Here is an 18,423-nt window from a genome sequence, read left to right on the forward strand (position 1 = left end):
ATGTGCAGATGCCAAGAGGAGGTGTTCAAACTCTGACTTCACCTGCCCTTATTTCCTGGGCAGGGGTCTGACCTCCGGCCAACATCAGAGAGACCCTGTCCCGTCCATTTCCCTGACTGACTGTTTCACTCACCTCGGACCCTGCCAACCCAAGATGCTCACTCCAGAGAAGTGGGAGGTGTGGACCTGGAGCTCAGCTGAGGGCCGGCTCCCCAGCTGGAGGGTATCTGCAGGGGCAGGGGCTGTCCCTAGCCGCGGGCTGGGGGTTGACCCAACACTTTCTCTGCACCAAGATCATGACTCTGGGCAAACTGTGTTTACCAGAACAGCAAAGGGCCTATTTATAGCCTCAGCTGCTCCTTTCTCTGGGTCACGGGTTGGGGGCAGGGTGGCTCCTCAGAGCAAGGGTGACAGTCGGGCCGAGGGAACCTGCTCTGCCCAGCTGCCGCTGCCCAGACCCCTGGATCCCTCCCCATGGCAGGGGAGACCTTCCGCTTCACCTCCTCCACCCTGCGCTCTCTCCGCCTGAAGCGGGAGTGGCTGGAATGGGAGGACCGGCGGCGGGCTGCAGCCCAGCAGTACCAGAGCCAAAGGTGCCCCCCGAGTTCCCGGGCCCAACTCACTAGGCCGCGCCGCTCCTGCCGGGACCCAGCTGTGCACAATGCCCTGTTCTCCGGTGACCTGCAACAGATCCAAGCCCTGTTCCAAGATGAAGGCGCTGCCAACATGATTGTGGAGACAGTGAGCAACCAGCTGGCCTGGTCAGCCGAACAGGGTAGGGAGCACCCGGTGGGGGTAAAAGAGGAGGGAGAGGGAGGAGGGGAGGGTGGGGGGGTGCCTGGGCCCCATCGCCCCCCTCCAGACCATAGACTAGCCCATCGCTTCCCACTGCCGATTCCAGCTCCCTCCTAAACAGAGATGAGGCATACTTAGTGATTTGTATGTCTTTTCAGATTTCAAGTTATAGTAACATGTTATATGACTTACACAGGAACAGTTGTATTTGAATGCAATTGTTTCTCTGGATGTATCTCCACGCGTGAATATTTTTTCTTTCATAGAATGAAATTATACTCCAGATGCTATTTATAGCCTGTTTTTTTTCATGTAACATCTTTCTATGTCAATAACCATAAGTCCACATAATTTTTTTTTTTTTTTGGCCATGCCGCGCGGCTTGCGGGATCTTAGTTCCCCAACCAGGGATTGAACCTGGGCCCTCGGTACTGGACGCTCAGGGTCCTAACCACTGAACCGCCAGGGAATTCCCCACGTAATAATTTAAATAGGTGCATAAATTCTATTGTATGGGCGTGCCATGATTTATATAACTAGCCCCCAAATAGATTGGTTAGATTAGGCTTCTTTTTTGTTTTATTTATTTATAGCTAAAAATATTTATTTATTTATTATTTATTTATCTATTTCGGCTGCACCTGGTCTTAGTTGTGGCATGCAGACTTCTTAGCTGAGGCATGCGAACTCTTAGTTGCGGCATGCGTGCAGGATCTAGTTCCCCAACGAGGGATCGAACCCAGGCCCCCTGCATTGGGAGCATGGAGTCTTACCCTCTGGACCACCAGGGAAGTCCCTAGGTTTCCTTTTTAAAAAAAAACTATTTTAAATAACAGTATGACCAACACCTTTGTGTACTTGTTCGATGATTTTCCTTAGGAGCTATTCTGACCAGAAGGTTTGTCCATGTAAACCAAATGATTGCCCTGTTCTTAGGCAGGAGAAAAGAAACCACCCCCGCAAAAAAAAAAAAAAAAAAAAAAAAAGATTGACAGGAGATTGCCTCACACCCCACCCATGGATATGGGGGTTCAAAATCCTTGGAGATGGGCTTCCCTGGTGGCACAGTGGTTTAGAGTCCGCCTGTCGATGCAGGGGACATGGGTTCGTGCCCCGGTCCAGGAAGATCCCACATGCCGTGGAGCGGCTGGGCCAGTGAGCCATGGCCGCTGGGCCTGTGCGTCCGGAGCCTGTGCTCCTCAACGGGAGAGGCCACAACAGTGAGAGGCCCGCATAATGCAAAAAAAAAAAAAAAAAAAAAAAAAATCCTTGGAGAGCTTATGCTCTCACGGTCACCACCAGGCCAAATTCCTTCAACTGTTAGAGATGTGACCCCACCCAGGGCACCCTGGTCTCCTCTTCCAGCATGTCCACCATCTCCATCTCCCAAATGGAACTTGGCCTTAATTTCAATCCTAATAAAAAACAAAACATGCTTTACCCAAGATTTAGGAAACCCAGGGATTTGCTTAGCTACAATGCAAACAACTGACAGCAGGATATTAGCCATCTGTGTCCTTCGAACAAGACCTTGGCGATTTCTACAATTCGGATTCAACACCAGTCCCGTGATCGACCCCTCTTCCCACTCTTCTTTTCTCTACCTCCATCTCTTATCCTCCCTCTCCGCCCTTCCCCCCATTTCCATGCCACCCTCCCCACCCCAGGAGCATCCTAGGACTTCTTCAGCTCTGCTCTGGCCACTCCCTGAGTCAGTTCCAGGCCCTCCTGTGTGTAACTCCCTCCCCTTCCCAACACCAGAGCGCCCAAGTTAAAAGAGCCAAGGGGGCTTCCCTGGTGGCGCAGTGGTTGAGAGTCCGCCTGCCGATGCAGGGGACGCGGGTTCGTGCCCCGGTCTGGGAGGATCCCACATGCCGCGGAGCGGCTGGGCCCGTGAGCCGTGGCCGCTGGGCCTGCGCGTCCGGAGCCTGTGCTCCGCAATGGGAGAGGCCACAACAGTGAGAAGCCCGCGTACTGCAAAAAAAAAAAAAAAAAAAAAAAAAAAAAAAAAGAGCCAAGGACTCCACCAGCAGCTCAAAGACCCAGAGGTTTCCCTAACAGGATTCACCCTCCTTAGCTGCCCTTGTGGTTTTAAAGAGCAATTAAGGGAATTCCCTGGCAGTCCAGTGGCCAGGACTCGGCGCTCTCACTGCTGGGGCCAGCGTTCGATCCCTGGTCGAGGAACTAAGATCCCACAAGCCTCTCGGTGTGGCCAAAAAAAGAAGAAAAAAAAGAGCAATTAAATGTTTTTCCTATGACCCACGTGTTACGTTTTGTTATAGACTGACAAACTGTTCTAAAAGGCTGTTCCAATTTACACTCTCAGCTGGGGGCTTGAGCAAGCCCCTCTCCACAGGTACAGACGAGCACAGGGTTTGTGCTCAGCCAGGCGTACAGAAGGCAGGGCAGCGTCAGTTGTACATGACAGCCTGCCCTGCCTGCCAGCCTCATACCCACCCCCCTTAACACTGCCTGCTCCCCCCAGGGTTCTGGGTGCTGACCCCCAAAGCCAAGCATACGACACCCCTCACCATTGCTGCTGCCCGAGGCCACACCGACTGCGCCCGCTACCTGATCCGGCGGGGAGCTGAGTTGGACGCCCGGGTTGGGGGCCGGGCCGCCTTGCACGAGGCCTGTGCCCGGGCCCAGTCCGACTGTGTGCATTTGCTGCTGACCTTCGGTGCCAAGGTCAATGTGTTGTCTGAGGAAGGCACGACACCCTTGCACCTCTGCACAACCCCTGAGTCCTTACAGTAGGTGCCCAGGGGCTGAGACGGTTTTGGGAGGGGGTGTGTGGGTATGTGTGTGTGTCTCCAGCTCACATGCCAGAAACACATGTCCTCACAACATCATGGGAGACAGGTCTCATTCTTTTTTTTTTCTTTGAATTTTATTTTAGTTATTTTTTTATACAGCAGGTTCCTATTAGTTATCTATTTTATACGTATTAGTGTATACATGTCAATCCCAATCTCCCAATTCATACCACCACCACCACCCCCCTCCCAGCCACTTTCCCCCCTTGGTGTCCGTACGTTTGTTCTCTATATCTGTGTCTCTATTTCTGCCCTGCAGACCAGTTCATCTGTACCATTTTTCCAGGTTCCACATATATGCGTTAATATATGATACTTGTTTTTCTCTTTCTGACTTACTTCACTCTGTATGACAGTCTCTAGATCCATCCACGTCTCTACAAATGACCCAATTTCGTTCCTTTTCATGGCTGAGTAATATTCCATTGTATATATGTACCACATCTTTATCCATTCGTCTGTCGATGGGCATTTAGGTTGCTTCCATGACCTGGCTATTGTACATAGAGCTGCAATGCACGTTGGGGTGCATGTGTCTTTTTTTTTTTTTTTTTTTTTTTGCGGTACGCGGGCCTCTCACTGCTGCAGCCTCTCAAGTTGCGGGGCACAGGCTCCGGACGCGCAGGCTTAGAGGCCATGGCTCACGGGCCCAGCGGCTCCGCGGCACGTGGGATCCTCCCGGACTGGGGCACGAACCCGCGTCCCCTGCATCAGCAGGCGGACTCCCAGCCACTGTGCCACCAGGGAAGCCCCATCTTTTTGAATTATGGTTTTCTTAGAGTATATGCCCAGTAGTGGGATTGCTGGGTCACATGGTTATTCTATTTTTAGTTAGTTGAGGAACCTCCATACTGTTCTCCATAGTGGCTGTATCAATTTACATTCCCACTAACAGTGCAAGAGGGTTCCCTTTTCTCCACACCCTCTCCAGCATTTGTTGTTTGTACATTTTCTGATGATGCCCATTCTAACTGGTGTGAGGTGATACCTCATTGTAGTTTTGATTTGCATTTCTGTAATAATTCGTGTTGTTGAGCAGGTTTTCATGTGCTTCTTGGCCATCTGTATGTCTTCTCTGGAGAAATGTCTATTTAGGTCTTCTGCCCATTTTTGGATTGGGTTGTTTGTTTTTTTAATATTGAGCTGCATGAGCTGTTTTTATATTTTGGAGATTAATCCTTTGTGCATTGATTTGTTTGCAAATATTTTCTCCCATTCTGAGGGTTGTCTTTTTGTCTTGTAGTTTCCTTTGCTTTGCAAAAGCTTTTAAGTTTCATTAGGTCCCATTTGTTTATTTTTGTTTTTATTTCCATTACTCTAGGAGGTGGATTAAAAAAGACCTTGCTGTGATTTATGTCAGAGTGTTCTTCCTGTGTTTTCCTCTAAGAGTTTTATAGTGTCCAGTCTTACATTTAGGTCTCTAATCCATTTTGAGTTTATTTTTGTGTATGGTGTTAGGGAGTGTTCTAATTTCACTCTTTTACATGTAGCTGTCCAGTTTTCCCAGCACCGCTTATTGAAGAGACTGTCTTTTCTCCATTGTATATCCTTGCCTTCTTTGTCATAGATTAGTTGACCATAGGTACGTGGGTTTATCTCTGGGCTTTCTATCCTGAGACAGGTCTCATTCTATGGTGAAAAAACTGAGACTCAGAAAGGTTTAGTGACTTGTCCAAGGTCACATCAGCTAAGCCCAGTAGGCAGAAGCCCTATTGCTTTTTGGAAAAACCCTGTCCCAACTGCAGTCTCCTATTCCCTGGGAACCCTCTGCAGCCACATTCCTAGCTATTTTGAGGTTAGGCATCAAGAAAGATCTAGCTCAGTGTTTCCCAATCTTAGTGTGAAGGACGCTTCCTCTTCCCACCTTTTTAAGGTCAACAGTTTCTTGGCCACACCCTACATGAAGGTATTTGCACTTTGACAAGTCAGGTCCACTGACAAGGCTGGCGGGGGCAAGGAATCAAGGGCTCCTGAAAGGCGTTCCACAGCCCACGTGCTGGAATCTACCCATGTAGTTCTAGATCAGTGATGGACCCAGTCCTTTCTTGAGGTCTTATAGGCATGTGGTGCACCTTCCAGCACACTTGATCCTTTGAAGTGAACTGAGAATGGTTTCGCTTACTGGAACCCTACTGAGCGAGCTTCTTGGAGTTATTTAAATTTAGTATATAGAAACAGAAATGAGTCTATGATTAGAACTTACCGAGGTAATAAATTAAGTAGTTTGTGGCTGGCTGGCTGCTACTGAGAGCTTGGCCACTGAGCAAAGTGCCTACCGGACATGCGCACTGAAGGGAGCTGGAATGCTGGCCATTTGGGGGAAGGATACTTTTTCATCAGGGTTTCGATGGGGCCGATGGATCTGCTCCTGAGTTTCCAGTGGCTACCATTCTGGCTTTTTAAATGACTGTTAGTTTAGTGCCGTCATTAATTTCGTTTGCAGCATGTTTGGTTTACCCCGAGGTGGTGAATGATGCATATTAATTTCGTTTGCAGCATGTTTGGTTTACCCCGAGGTGGGGAATGATGCATATCTGCCTCAACAGCGTTCTGACCTATGAAACACCTGTGAAACACGTGCTCCCTAAAATCTGGTTTTTGTTGTTTGGTTTTGTTTGTTTTCTCCAGGGGAAAGTGAAGTAAGCGGGACCCAAGTGCCTTCCTTTGCTGGAGTGGGTGTGGCTGGCTGAGAAAGGTGGTCTTCATGTTTGGAGACAGGAAGAAAATACTAATTACGACTTTTTTTTTTTTTTTTTTTACTAATTAGGACTTCTATTTCTGTTTTCTTTGGGGGTCATACTCCTTAATTTTCTATGCTTCACAGTGTACACATTAGTGGGTTTTCAAAACTTTTTGTGCTTTCAAAATGTTAGGAGAAGGGCTTCCCTGGTGGCGCAGTGGTTGGGAGTCCGCCTGCTGATGCAGGGGACACGGGTTCGTGCCCTGGTCCGGGGGGATCCCACATGCCGCGGAGCGGCTGGGCCCGTGGGCCATGGCCGCAGGGCCTGCGCGTCCGGAGCCTGTGCTCCGCGGCGGGAGGGGCCACGGCAGTGAGAGGCCCGCGTACCGCAAAAATAAATAAATAAATAAAATAAAATAAAATAGGGCTAATTAAAAAAAAATGTTAGGAGACCACTGACAAGTGATTCAGAACAAGGCCTTGGGGTCCCTATCTGATAGGGGAGTCAGGTTAGACTCCGGGAGGGACGGTCTGAGGCAGTGAGTATTAATTCCTCCGCAGTCACTAACTTGCTGTATGTCCTGGGCTGCACCACAACTTTTCTGGGCTGAAAACTGCAATGCTCCCAGTGACTTGGATGGGCCTTCCAGCTTTGCTCTCTGTCATGGGGCTTCTGTGAGTCTGGCGGTGGGCGCCAGGCTCGCTTGAGCCAAGAGAGGTGGGAAGAAGGGGTCAGGGATGACAGCAGGCTGAGGGGGTCCCAGGCCAGGCCTGGTCCCTCAGGATTTGCCTCAAGGGCCTCGTACCCTGCCTCCAGGTGCGCCAAGCAGCTGCTGGAGGCGGGAGCAACCGTGAACTTGGCGGTGCAGGACAGCGAGGTGACGCCCCTGCACGTGGCGGCGGCACGGGGCCTGGAGCAGCACGTGGCTCTCTACCTGGAGCACGGCGCCGACGTGAACCTGCGCACCAGCCAGGGCGAGACGGCCCTGAACGCCGCGTGCGCGGGGGCCGAGGGCCCGGGCAGCAGTCGGCAGCACCAGGCCACCGTGCGCCGGCTCCTGGAAGCCGGGTCAGATGCCCGGGCGGCAGGGCGCAAACGCCACACGCCGCTGCACAACGCCTGTGCCAACGGCTGCGGGGGCCTGGCTGAGCTGCTGCTGCACCACGGGGCCTGCGCTGCAGTTGCCAATGGGGCGGGCGAAACGCCTATGGACTGCGCGCTGCAGTCCGTCCAGGACGCCCCCAACTGGGAGCCCGAGATCCTCTTTGCTGCCCTGCTGGACTACGGGGCCCAGCCTGTGCGACCTGAGGTGCGCAGGGAGGGCCTGTGAAAGAAGACTCCTGACGGGAGGGGGATGCCTGGAGCTGGAATTGCCCAGCCTCCAGGGAGAGAGGCTAAGAGACAGAAAGCCCGCTCTCTGGGCCAGAGATCTGTCCCCCTTTTGGGAAGGACCAGTGAGGGCTATGGGAGAGGGTGTCTAAGGGAGAAAAACAGCCCCCAAGGAAACTGGCTGGGACCAGGAGGTTGGAGCACACTTGAAGGTAGGGTAAACTGAGGCTAGAAAAGGATGAGGAGGGACTCAGATCCTGGCCTCTCAAATTTGGATGTGAGACTTCCCTGGGAGTCCGGTGGTTAAGCCGCTGCGCTTCCACTGCAGGGGTCACGGATTCGATTCCTGGTCAGGGAACTAAGATCCTGCATGGCATGTGGGCAGGCAAAAAAAGAACAGATTTGGATGTGAGTGGGGCTTTGGCCCAGGCTGGTTGGTAGAGGCATGGTACCCCTGAGACCCTCTTTTGTTTTCTAGTCTGAGACTCCCTTTTTTTTTTTTTTTTTTTTGTGGTACGCGGGCCTCTCACTGTTGTGGCCTCTCCCGTTGTGGAGCACAGGCTCTGGATACGCAGGCTCAGCAGCCATGGCTCACAAGCCCAGCCTCTCCGCGGCATGTGGGATCTTCCCGGACCGGGGCACGAACCCGTGTCCCCTGCATTGGCAGGCGGACTCTCAACCACTTGCGCCACCAGGAAAGCCCTGAGACTCTCTTTTGATTTCTAGATGCTGAGACACTGTGCCAACTTCCCTCGAGCCCTGGAAGTCCTGCTTAATGCCTACCCTTGTGTTCCATCCTGTGATACCTGGGTTGAGGCAGTGCTTCCAGAGCTGTGGCAGGTAAGTCCGCCCCATGAGCACAGCTCCTTCCTGGGCTCTGGGGGAGATGGAGAGGAAGGATGAGCCCCAGGCCTGTCCCTCCAGGGTGGGCTTCCTGGAGGCAGGAGCAAGAGGGACCCTGGGTGGGAAGAGGATGGGCAGAGTGAAACCTCTGGGTTCCAGGGTACCCCTGCCCCCGGAAGCTCAGGACAACCTTCAGTTGCACACAACTCTCTAGCCTTTCTCTTACCTGCATCAGTATAGACAGCTATCAGGCATCTCTGACTGAGTGGGCACTGTGCCAGTATCTTTGGAGTGGGGGTGGGTGCAGACATGGCTGAGACCCTGCTCTGCAGTGTGGTCCCAGCTCCCATGACCCCTGCAGGGCCTTTGCTTCTGAATCTGAGTCCTTCAAGATGAGCCAAACGCCCAGGTGGGTGCAGGTTGCAAAATCCCAGGGCCCCACCACTAGGTCACCCCCAGATGGAAGGGCAAAGTCAGGGCGTTGGGCCATCTGACCCTGTTCCACTCCCCATCTAGGAGCACGAAGCCTTCTACAGCTCGGCCCTGTGCATGGCGAATCAGCCGAGGCGGCTGCAGCACCTGGCCCGGCTGGCCATACGTGCTCAGCTGGGTAGCCGCTGCCGACAGGCTGCCGCCCGCCTCCCCCTGCCCCCGCTCCTCAGGGACTACCTGCTGCTGCGTGTGGAGGGGTGTATCCAGTGAGCCCCGTGCCCAGCTGCTCCCAGAGCTTGTCCTGCCCCCTCCGTCAGTTGTCCCCCGCAACCTTGGAGGACCAGTCCCTGGCTTCTTATCCACACTCTGCATGTCCGCTGGGGCCAGCTCATCCCTCTACTGGCTTCTTGAGCCACCCGCTGACCTCCAGCTCGACCTGAACTTCAGCTCCTCTCTCCCATGGGAAGGTCTGCAGACTCAGCCTTTGTCGTCTGCATCTTCCTCCTTCGCCTAAGTGGATGATGGCCCCTCCATCCAGGCAGGCCCCAAGCCAGGAGGAAGTGATCTTTGTTGTCCCGAGACCTGCTACCCATGTACCTGTTCAGACTCCTAAAGAGTGACAGGCTCTGCCTCTAGCAGTACTGCCAATGCCCGTCCTGCTTTTGTCACTTCAAGGGAGGACTTCACTGACTGGACTTGAAACCCATGCCGTGCAAGGATGTTGGGACGATCTTTGGGAATCAGAACTCTGATGATGCCCTTCAGTGGCTCCACACCACCTTCAGGCTAAAATAAAAACTTAACAAGGCAGACAAACCTTCTAGCCCCTGCCTCCGCCAAGCTCCCTGGCCTCGTGATCCGCCTTCTCCCTTCTAAGATGCCTGTAACTCAGCCTTAGCAAACTAGTTACCGGTTGCTGGATATGACCTGCTCCCCTTTGCTTCCAGGCATCTGCATGCTGTTCCCTCTGCTTGGTCTACCCTTCCCACATTTTTTTGCCCTGGTTGAAGCTGATTTGATCCCCAAGACTTGGCCTAATAGCCCTCTTTCTGCAGAGCCTTCTGGGTGGTTGCACTGGGTGGTTTTCCTCACCCCTCAGTGATGCACAGTATCTTAAACTGTGGTCACCGCACCCATGGTCTTTGAGGGTCTGTGCCAGGAGGACCAGCCACCAGCTTTCCCTTCTTTCCCTCTCACTTCCTCCTCTGGTCCCAGAGTCAAAAGTACCACCATTCATCTTTTTTTTTTTTTTTTTTTCGGTACGAGGGCCTCTCACTGTTGTGGCCTCTCCCGTTGCGGAGCACAGGCTCCGGACGCGCAGGCTCAGCGGCCATGGCTCACGGGCCCAGCTGCTCCGCGGTATGTGGGATCTTCCCGGACCGGGGCACGAACCTGTGTCCCCTGCATCGGCAGGCGGACTCCTAATCACTGCGCCACCAGGGAAGCCCACCACCATTCATCTTTAAGAGGAAGCTTTTTAGGCCAAGCCAGTTTTCGTTTTCTTTTGTTTTGTTTTGTTGTTGTTTTTGTTTTGCGGTACACGGGCCTCTCACTGTCGTGGCCTCTCCCGTTGCGGAGCACAGGCTCCGGACGCGCAGGCTCAGCGGCCATGGCTCACGGGCCCAGCCGCTCCGCGGCATGTGGGATCTTCCCGGACCGGGACACGAACTCGTGTCCCCTGCCTCGGCAGGCCGACTCTCAACCGCTGCGCCACCAGGGAAGCCCAAAGCCAGTTTTTATGAATGCAAATAAATGATTTGTGCACAGAACAAAAGTGTGACTGTTAGGTTGAAATGTGGCTGAGATACCTATCGCTACATGTTTATTCCTCCTCTTTGTACCCTTCTGTGGTTCCCAGGTTTTCTGCACTGAGCAGTTGTTACTCTTGTGATAGGAGAAAGAGTGTAAGAACAACACAGGAACTCTCCCAGACCCTGAGCCTGTAGTACCCCCTGGAGGAGGTGGCTGTTCTCCTGTCCCTTTGCTGAGGTGAGGGACCCTGGGCTCTCCACTGTAATTACCACTTGGAGTCACACGGTAGAGATGTATCAGGAGTCCTGGGTCGGCCTCCTGCAGTTGTTGCCCAGCCTCCCCTCCTCCGTGGAAAGTTGTATCTGCGGGTTTTCCTTTCACCAACATGAAGACAGCCTTTTACCTCGTTACGCAGAGCAGCACCATCTCCTTTCTAGGTGAAATTTTTGCTTTAATTTCACAGATCCAAAAAGCCCGAGAGAAGAGAGGGAAATCCTCTCTAGTCCTGGGGCCACGCCAGGAGCCTCACTCTCAGGGGAGGATGTCGAGCTGTCTCCCCCTTTACAGCAGGCAGACCCTAGCGAGCGTGGCCTTTTCTGTCATATTTACAATGACAAATACCTGCTTAAAGGAAACCCAAAAGATGCATGTGATTATGTATCTGATTTGGGGTAAGAGAAGATTTTCCAGGATAAAAGCATAAAAGAAAAGACTCATCGGTCTGGATACAGAAAAAATTTAAATTTAGTTATAAAAGCACCGAATCAAAAACACAAGTAAAAGGCAAAATGTTGAAAAAGTAACTGCCACTAAAAGATTTCATTTCCTTGATTTGTAAGGGCAGGAATGACATCTGTTTCATTCACCATTGCTGACTTGGTGCTTGTACAATGCCTTGCAGAGAGTGGACACTCAAATATCTGTCAAGGCAGTGAATGGTCATGCTCAACCTCACCAGTAATTAGGGAAATGCAAATTAAAACAACAGTAAGATATAATTCTCCTACTAGATTGAGGGACTTTTTGGTGGCTTGCAGGATCTTACTTCCCTGACCAGGGACTGAACCCAGGCCACTGCAGTGAAAGCACCAAGTCCTAACCACTGGACTGCCAGGGGATTCCCAGGGGACATTTTAAAGATTGATAAAATGCAGTGCCTGTGAAGATATGGAGACATAAGTTCTTGCTTATCCTGTGGGTCAGAAAGGAAATTGCCTCTTCAGTGGGCAAGAGCAGTGCCCTTAAATTGCTCCCCAGTTATACAAAAGGCTGGTACACACAGGAATATTCATCCCAGCCTAGCTAGCAACAACTCAACATGTGGGAAATGGTAAACAAATCCACACTATGGAATACAATTCAGTCCTTACAAAGGGTAGTACCCACAGCAGGAGAAAACTGGGGAGGGATTCCAAGTGACCAGCATATGTACTGCCTTGGAAAGATTACCAAGACTGTTACCAAGGTTGGAATACAACATGTACAGCAAACAAAACCAAGCCCCATGATTAGAGAGGAATAGAAAAAGGCCTGGAAGGCAGGTTCCCAAATATTTCCCTCTGGGGAGGGGAGAGGGACTGTGCCAGTGGGGCTTTTTATGGTCTGCATTTGAATTTTTTACAAAGGGATCCCCCTTTGTAAAGGATCCCCCATGGATCCTTGTGAAATTTAAAAAAAAAATTGAAGGGAAGAAAAGGCATAAGGCCTAAACTATTAATTTACAAGGTGGTTGACGGAACATGACAGACGTGCAAAAACTCACTAGTAATCCAATGAATGCAAATTAAAGGAACAGACACCTTTTTGCCTAGCAAATAGGCAAACACGAAACAAATAGCATCTAGCGGTTAGGGAAGGAGCACTTTTTGATTTTTTTACAGGACGGATTTACTATAAACATTTAGTTAAGGCACCATCCAGGATTTACAGATACATTCACCATTCTATAGCCATCATAATTGCGCTTAAAGGTATAAAAATACCCAAGTTCAATAGTTTAGGAAAAATAAACAGATAGGGAGCTAAGATCCCTTAAAATCTTCTGTTAATTTTAAATTATTATTATATGTGAGAGAGCAACTTTGGGCAGTGATATAGTCCCAACTGCAGGCTTCTTTCTTTCCTCTCTTTTCCTCTCATAATTCCTCCACCCTCAAAAACCTAACCCTGAAAGCCCCTCTTTCAAAACACCCTTAACTCAACTGCATCCTGTCCTTTGCTGTACACACTCACAAAACGCATCCTTGTCAGACTCAACCTCCACTTTTCCCACCCCTTCATCCCAGCTGCTGAGCATTCCAAGGATATTCCAAGCAGATCCGCATCCCCAGCCAATTCTTCCTTCTTCCCTTCTATCCATTTTCCTCACCGCCATGGCTATCTTAAGACTTCACCTCTGGTGAGCTAACTAAACTTAAAAGCTTTTGCACAGAAAAGGAAACCATTGACAAAACAAAAAGACAAGCTACTGAATGGGAGAAAATATTTGCAAATGATTACGACCGATAAGGAGTTAATACCCAAAATATATAAACAGCTCATACAACTCAACATCAAAAAAAAAGAAAAAGAAACAGCCTGATTAAAAAATGGGCAGGAGACCTGAATAGACGTTTTTCCAAAGAAGACATACAGATGGCCAACAGGCACAGGAAAAGATGCTCAACATCAGTAATAATCAGAGAAATGTGAATCAAAACTACAGTGAGGTATCACCTCACACCTGTCAGAATGGCCATCATCAAAGAGATCAAAATAATAAATGTTGCTGAGGGTGTGGAGAAAAGGGAACCCTTGTGCACTGTTGGTGGGAATGTAAATTTGTGCTGCCGCTGTGGGAAACAGTATGGAGGGTCCTCCAAATTAAATATAGAACTGCCATATGATCCAGCAATTACACTCCTGGGTATATATCCAAAGAAAATGAAAACACTAATTCAAGAGGATACATGCGCCCCAGTGTTCATAGCAACATTATTTACAATAGCCGAGATATGGAAGCAACCTGTGTCCATCAATAGATGAATGGATAAAAAAAGTGATAGATATATATATATATATATAGTATTCGATTGTGTATATATACATTCAATCGTATATATACACAATTGAATATTCAACTGTACAGATATATATTCAATTGTACATGTGTACAATTGAATACTATTCAGCTGTAAAAAAGGATGAAATTTTGTCATTTGCAGTAACATGGATGGACTTGGAGGGTATTATGCTTAGTGAAATAAGTCAGACAGAAAAAGACAAATACTGTACGATATCGTTTATATGTGGAATCTAAAAAATAAAACAAACTAGTGAATATAGCAAAAAAGAAACAGACTCACAGATATAGAGAACAAACTAGTGGTTACCAGTGGGAAGAGGGGAGGGAGAGGGGGGAGATAGGGGCAGGGGATTAAGACGTACAAACTTCTGGGTATAAAATAAAAAAGCTACAAGTATATATTGTACAGCACAGCGATATAGCCAATATTTTATAGTAACTATAAATGGAATATAACCTTTAAAAATTGTGAAATGGGGCTTCCCTGCTGGCGCAGTTGTTAAGAATCCGCCTGCCAATGCAGGGGACATGGGTTCGAGCCTTGGTCTGGGAAGATCCCACATGCTGCGGAGCAACTAAGCCCGTGCGCCACAACTACTGAGCCTGCGCTCTAGAGCCTGCGAGCCACAGCTACTTAGCCTGTGCTCTAGAGCACCTGTGAGCCACAACTACTGAGCCTGCATGCCACAACTACTGAGCCTGCGTGCTGCAACTACTGAAGCCTGCACGCCTAGAGCTCGTGCTCCGCAACAAGAGAAGCCACTGCACTGAGAAGCCTGTGCACTGCAACAAAGTGTAGCCCCTGCTCACTGCAACTAGACAAAGCCTGCGTGCAGCAATGAAGACCTAAAGCAGCCAAAATTAAAAAAAAATAAAATAAAAATTGTGAGTCACTATTTTGTACACCTGAATCATATAATATTGTAAATCAGCTATATCTCAACTTAAAAAAAAAAAAAAAAAAAAGACTTCACTTCTGGCCAGAAGACAACTCTCTCAAATTCCCTATCTCTTCCCCCAACTTCTCTGAATGCATCTATCATTCATTTAATAAATTTTTATCAAGTACTCGTTGCATGCAGGCATTGGATAGACTTTGGGAATACTGGAATAAAAACAAACAAAACACAGTTCCTGCCTTCAAAGAATTTGGTAAGACAGAAGACGTGTAATGTGGTAAATGTTATGGTAGAAGTCAACCCATGGAGCCTTGGGAACACAGAGTGTATGTTCCTAACCCCAGATGGATGGATTGGGTACGTGGGGCAGGGGGCAAGCCAGATTTCCCACATCCTCTGCAGGGCAAGCCCAGATATCGGCCCAGCCCTCCCTGGCTCCAGAGGCCACTCTGCACATTCATTTATTCCCTTCTCAGATTGCATTTATCTTCACTTCTCCCCTTCTCCTCTGCTCTTTCCTCTTGGCTTATAAACATCTTGAGGAGTCTCACATCTCTCAAGCCGCAGGCCCGCCAATATTCCCTGTTCCTCTCTAGCCTCTACCCTGTTTTTTGGGAAGAGAACAGTAAGGGGTGCTCTTCACACTGCTGATGGGAATGAAAATAGGTACAACATTCTAGAGGACAAGGTGGCACCGTGTATCAAAAATCTTAAAAATGTGAACATCCTTTGACCCAGTAATTCCACTTACTGGAATTTACCCTAGGGGGAAAAAAATCATGGATGTGTACAAATAACTGTCATAAAGATGTTTATTAAAATGTGGTTTAAAAACAAAATATTGAAAACAATCTAAATGTCTATCCAAGTGAGATGATTAATTTAAAAAAGTATAGTGCAACGTAATACTGTTGAGCAGCTATTTAAAACTGTGCTCTGATGCTACAAAAATATTCACCGACATGTGAAATGCTTTATGGTAATAGCTAAGTGAAAATAGTAAGGGAGCAAATATTGACAATAAGATTATATTTTATATATTATATATATATATATATATATATATATATATATATATATAAAATACATACACACACATACATAGACAGGAGGAGAGAGAGAGGGAGGGAGAACTGGATAACTTTAGCTATACCACTAACTGCATAACTTGGACAATTATTTAGTCTCTCTGAGCCTCAGTTTCCAAATCTGTAAAGTGGATACAACATGAGGTACTTGATAGGGCTCCATGAGATAATGTATGTGAAGTGCTTAGCACAGTATCTGGCATATAATAAACTCTCAAAAGCATTAACAGTGGTTCAACTCAGTGCTTTTTCATTCCCTCAAATATTTATTGAGAGCCCTCGAGCCTGCTGTTCTATTTGGAACTTCACTTGGTAAATCTGTACTCATTCTTCAAAATTTTCTTTAACTGTACTATGATGCCGTGCCTTCTCCTGTGTTCATCACAATAAAAACACTAAACTTTAAATCCAAAACGTACATTTATGCAGAAGTTGAAACAGTACCTTTTATCTCACAAACATAATGTTGATCAAAAGAAGTCAGACAGGGCTTCCCTGGTGGCGCAGTGGTTGAGAGTCCGCCTGCCGATGCAGGGGACACGGGTTCGTGCCCCGGTCTGGGAAGATCCCACATGCCGCGGAGCGGCTGGGCCCGTGGGCCATGGCCGCTGAGCCTGCGCGTCCGGAGCCTGTCCTCCGCAACGGGAGAGGCCACAACAGTGAGAGGCCCGCGTAACGCATAAAAAAAAAAAAAAAAAAAAAAAAAAAAGAAGTCAGACAAAAGAATTGAAAGCAGGAACTCAAACAGATACATGTACATCAGTGCTCACAGCAACATTATTTATAATACCCCAAAGGTGGAAACAACACAAATGTCCACTGATGGATAAATGGATAAAGAAAATGTGGTATATACATACAATGGAATATTACTCAGCCTTAAAAAGGAATGAAATGATATGGTCTATAACGTGGATGATCCTTGAAAACATGCTAAGTGAAATACACCAGACAAAAAAGAACAAATATTGTATGATCCCACTTACATGAGATAGCTAGAATAGGCAAATTCATAGAGACAGAAAGTAGAAATAAAGGGGGGAGGAGGGAAAGGAAAGGGATAAATAAAGGAAATGGATAGTGATGATGGGTGCACAACATTGTGAATTAATGTCACTGAATTAGCCACTTACAAATGGTTAAAATGGACTTCCCTGGTGGCGCAGTGGTTGAGAGTCCGCCTGCTGATGCAGGGGATACGGGTTCGTGCCCCGGTCCGGGAGGATCCCGCGTGCCGCGGTGCGGCTGGGCCCGTAAGCCATGGCCGCTGGGCCTTCTTGTCCAGAGCCTGTGCTCTGCAGCGGGAGAGGCCCGCGTACTGGAAAAAAAAAAAGGTTAAAATGGTAAATTTCATGTATATTTTACCACAATAAGAAAAGACTGAAAAAGAAAAAAAGAAGCCGGACACCAAAGAGTACATACTGTTTGATTCCACTTATACAAAATACAAAAACAGAAAACTATGGTGACAGAAATCATACTAGTGACTACTCTTTGCAAGTTAGTGGCGAAGAGGCCTGAAGGGCAGTTCTGGGGTCATTTTCTATTTCTTTCTTTCTTTCTTTTTGTCTGCCTTGGGTCTTTGTTGCTGCGCACGGGCTTTCTCTAGTTGTGGCGAGCGGGGCCTACTCTTCGTTGCGGTGCGCGGGCTTCTCATTGCAGTGATTTCTCTTGTTGGGGAGCACGGGCTCTAGGCGCACGAGCTTCCGTAGTTGTGGCACGCGGGCTCAGTAGTTGTGGCACGTGGGCTCAGTAGTTGTCGCTCGTGGGCTCTAGAGCACAGGCTCAGTAGTTGTGGCGCACGGGCTTAGTTGCTCCGCGGCAAGAGGCATCTTCCTGGACCAGGGCTCGAATCCGTGTGGACTGCATTGGCAGGAGGATTCTTAACCATTGTACCACCAGGGAAACCCTCATTTTCTATTTCTTGATCTGAGTCCTGTTTCCACCGATGTGTTCAGTTGGTGAAAACTAACGAGCTCTTCGCTTTTGAGTTTTCCCGTCAGCATTATTTACACTTCAATCAATAGTTCACCGGAAAACAACAGCAAAAACCCCAAAACGTCTTTAGAACAAATTTTAATTTCAAAAATCCGGATAAATTCTTGTAAGCTGAACCTTTTTTTCCCTGTCTTTCTTGGGGCTCCTGCTTTTCCTGTGTCCTAAGCCTGCAATGAATCTGTGCCTTCTTTTGAAATGCTTTCTTGCCTTATTTACCAAGGTTCCACACTACCTGGGGCCTCATTCTCGGAGCACCGGCTGGTGACTAAATTGTCTCCTTGTCTGTCATCTCGACTAGCCCTGAGTTGGACTCTTTGAGATCAGAAAGACCAGTCCCGGCTGATTCCGCTAACCCGGAGCTCAGTGCGCGTTGCAGAGCAGTAATAAATCCAATCGGCCCGGGAGGCTGGGAGCAAGGCCGGAAGAAAAAGGTTGCGAAGAGGAAAGCGCCGCTCTGGTGCGCCCAGCGGTGCCAGCCCGCTCGGACATCCAGACGCGAAGTCACACCCCTTGCCCAAGCACCTCCCGTAATTCCCTCCTGGCCCCGCCCCGCATCCATGGGCTCCTTAGGCCCCGCCCACCAGCCGTGGCCTTGCCCCGGGAGGGCCAGGATCCCGCCAACAATAACTCCGCCCCTCCTTCCGCTGAGAAACCTGTCCCTTTTATTTAAAGAATACGTTTACGTCAGCCCGCTTTACGTAGCTTGTCGTCATCAGTGCAAAGGCG

General features: G+C 48.9%; 1 protein-coding gene across 1 annotated transcript; it reads left to right on the forward strand.

The window, feature by feature from the left end:
• The first annotated feature begins 388 nt into the window (after nt 1-388).
• Nucleotides 389-10,131, forward strand: ASB16 (ankyrin repeat and SOCS box containing 16). Its single transcript, XM_032615185.1, has 5 exons — nt 389-775; nt 3,281-3,548; nt 7,109-7,601; nt 8,348-8,461; nt 8,981-10,131. The coding sequence occupies exons 1-5, from the start codon at nt 475-477 to the stop codon at nt 9,164-9,166; spliced, it is 1,362 nt and encodes a 453-aa protein (XP_032471076.1). The 5' UTR covers nt 389-474; the 3' UTR covers nt 9,167-10,131.
• The last annotated feature ends 8,292 nt before the right edge of the window (nt 10,132-18,423 follow it).

This window comes from Phocoena sinus, chromosome 20 (genome assembly GCF_008692025.1).
Source record: "Phocoena sinus isolate mPhoSin1 chromosome 20, mPhoSin1.pri, whole genome shotgun sequence".
NCBI classification, from domain to species: domain Eukaryota; kingdom Metazoa; phylum Chordata; class Mammalia; order Artiodactyla; family Phocoenidae; genus Phocoena; species Phocoena sinus.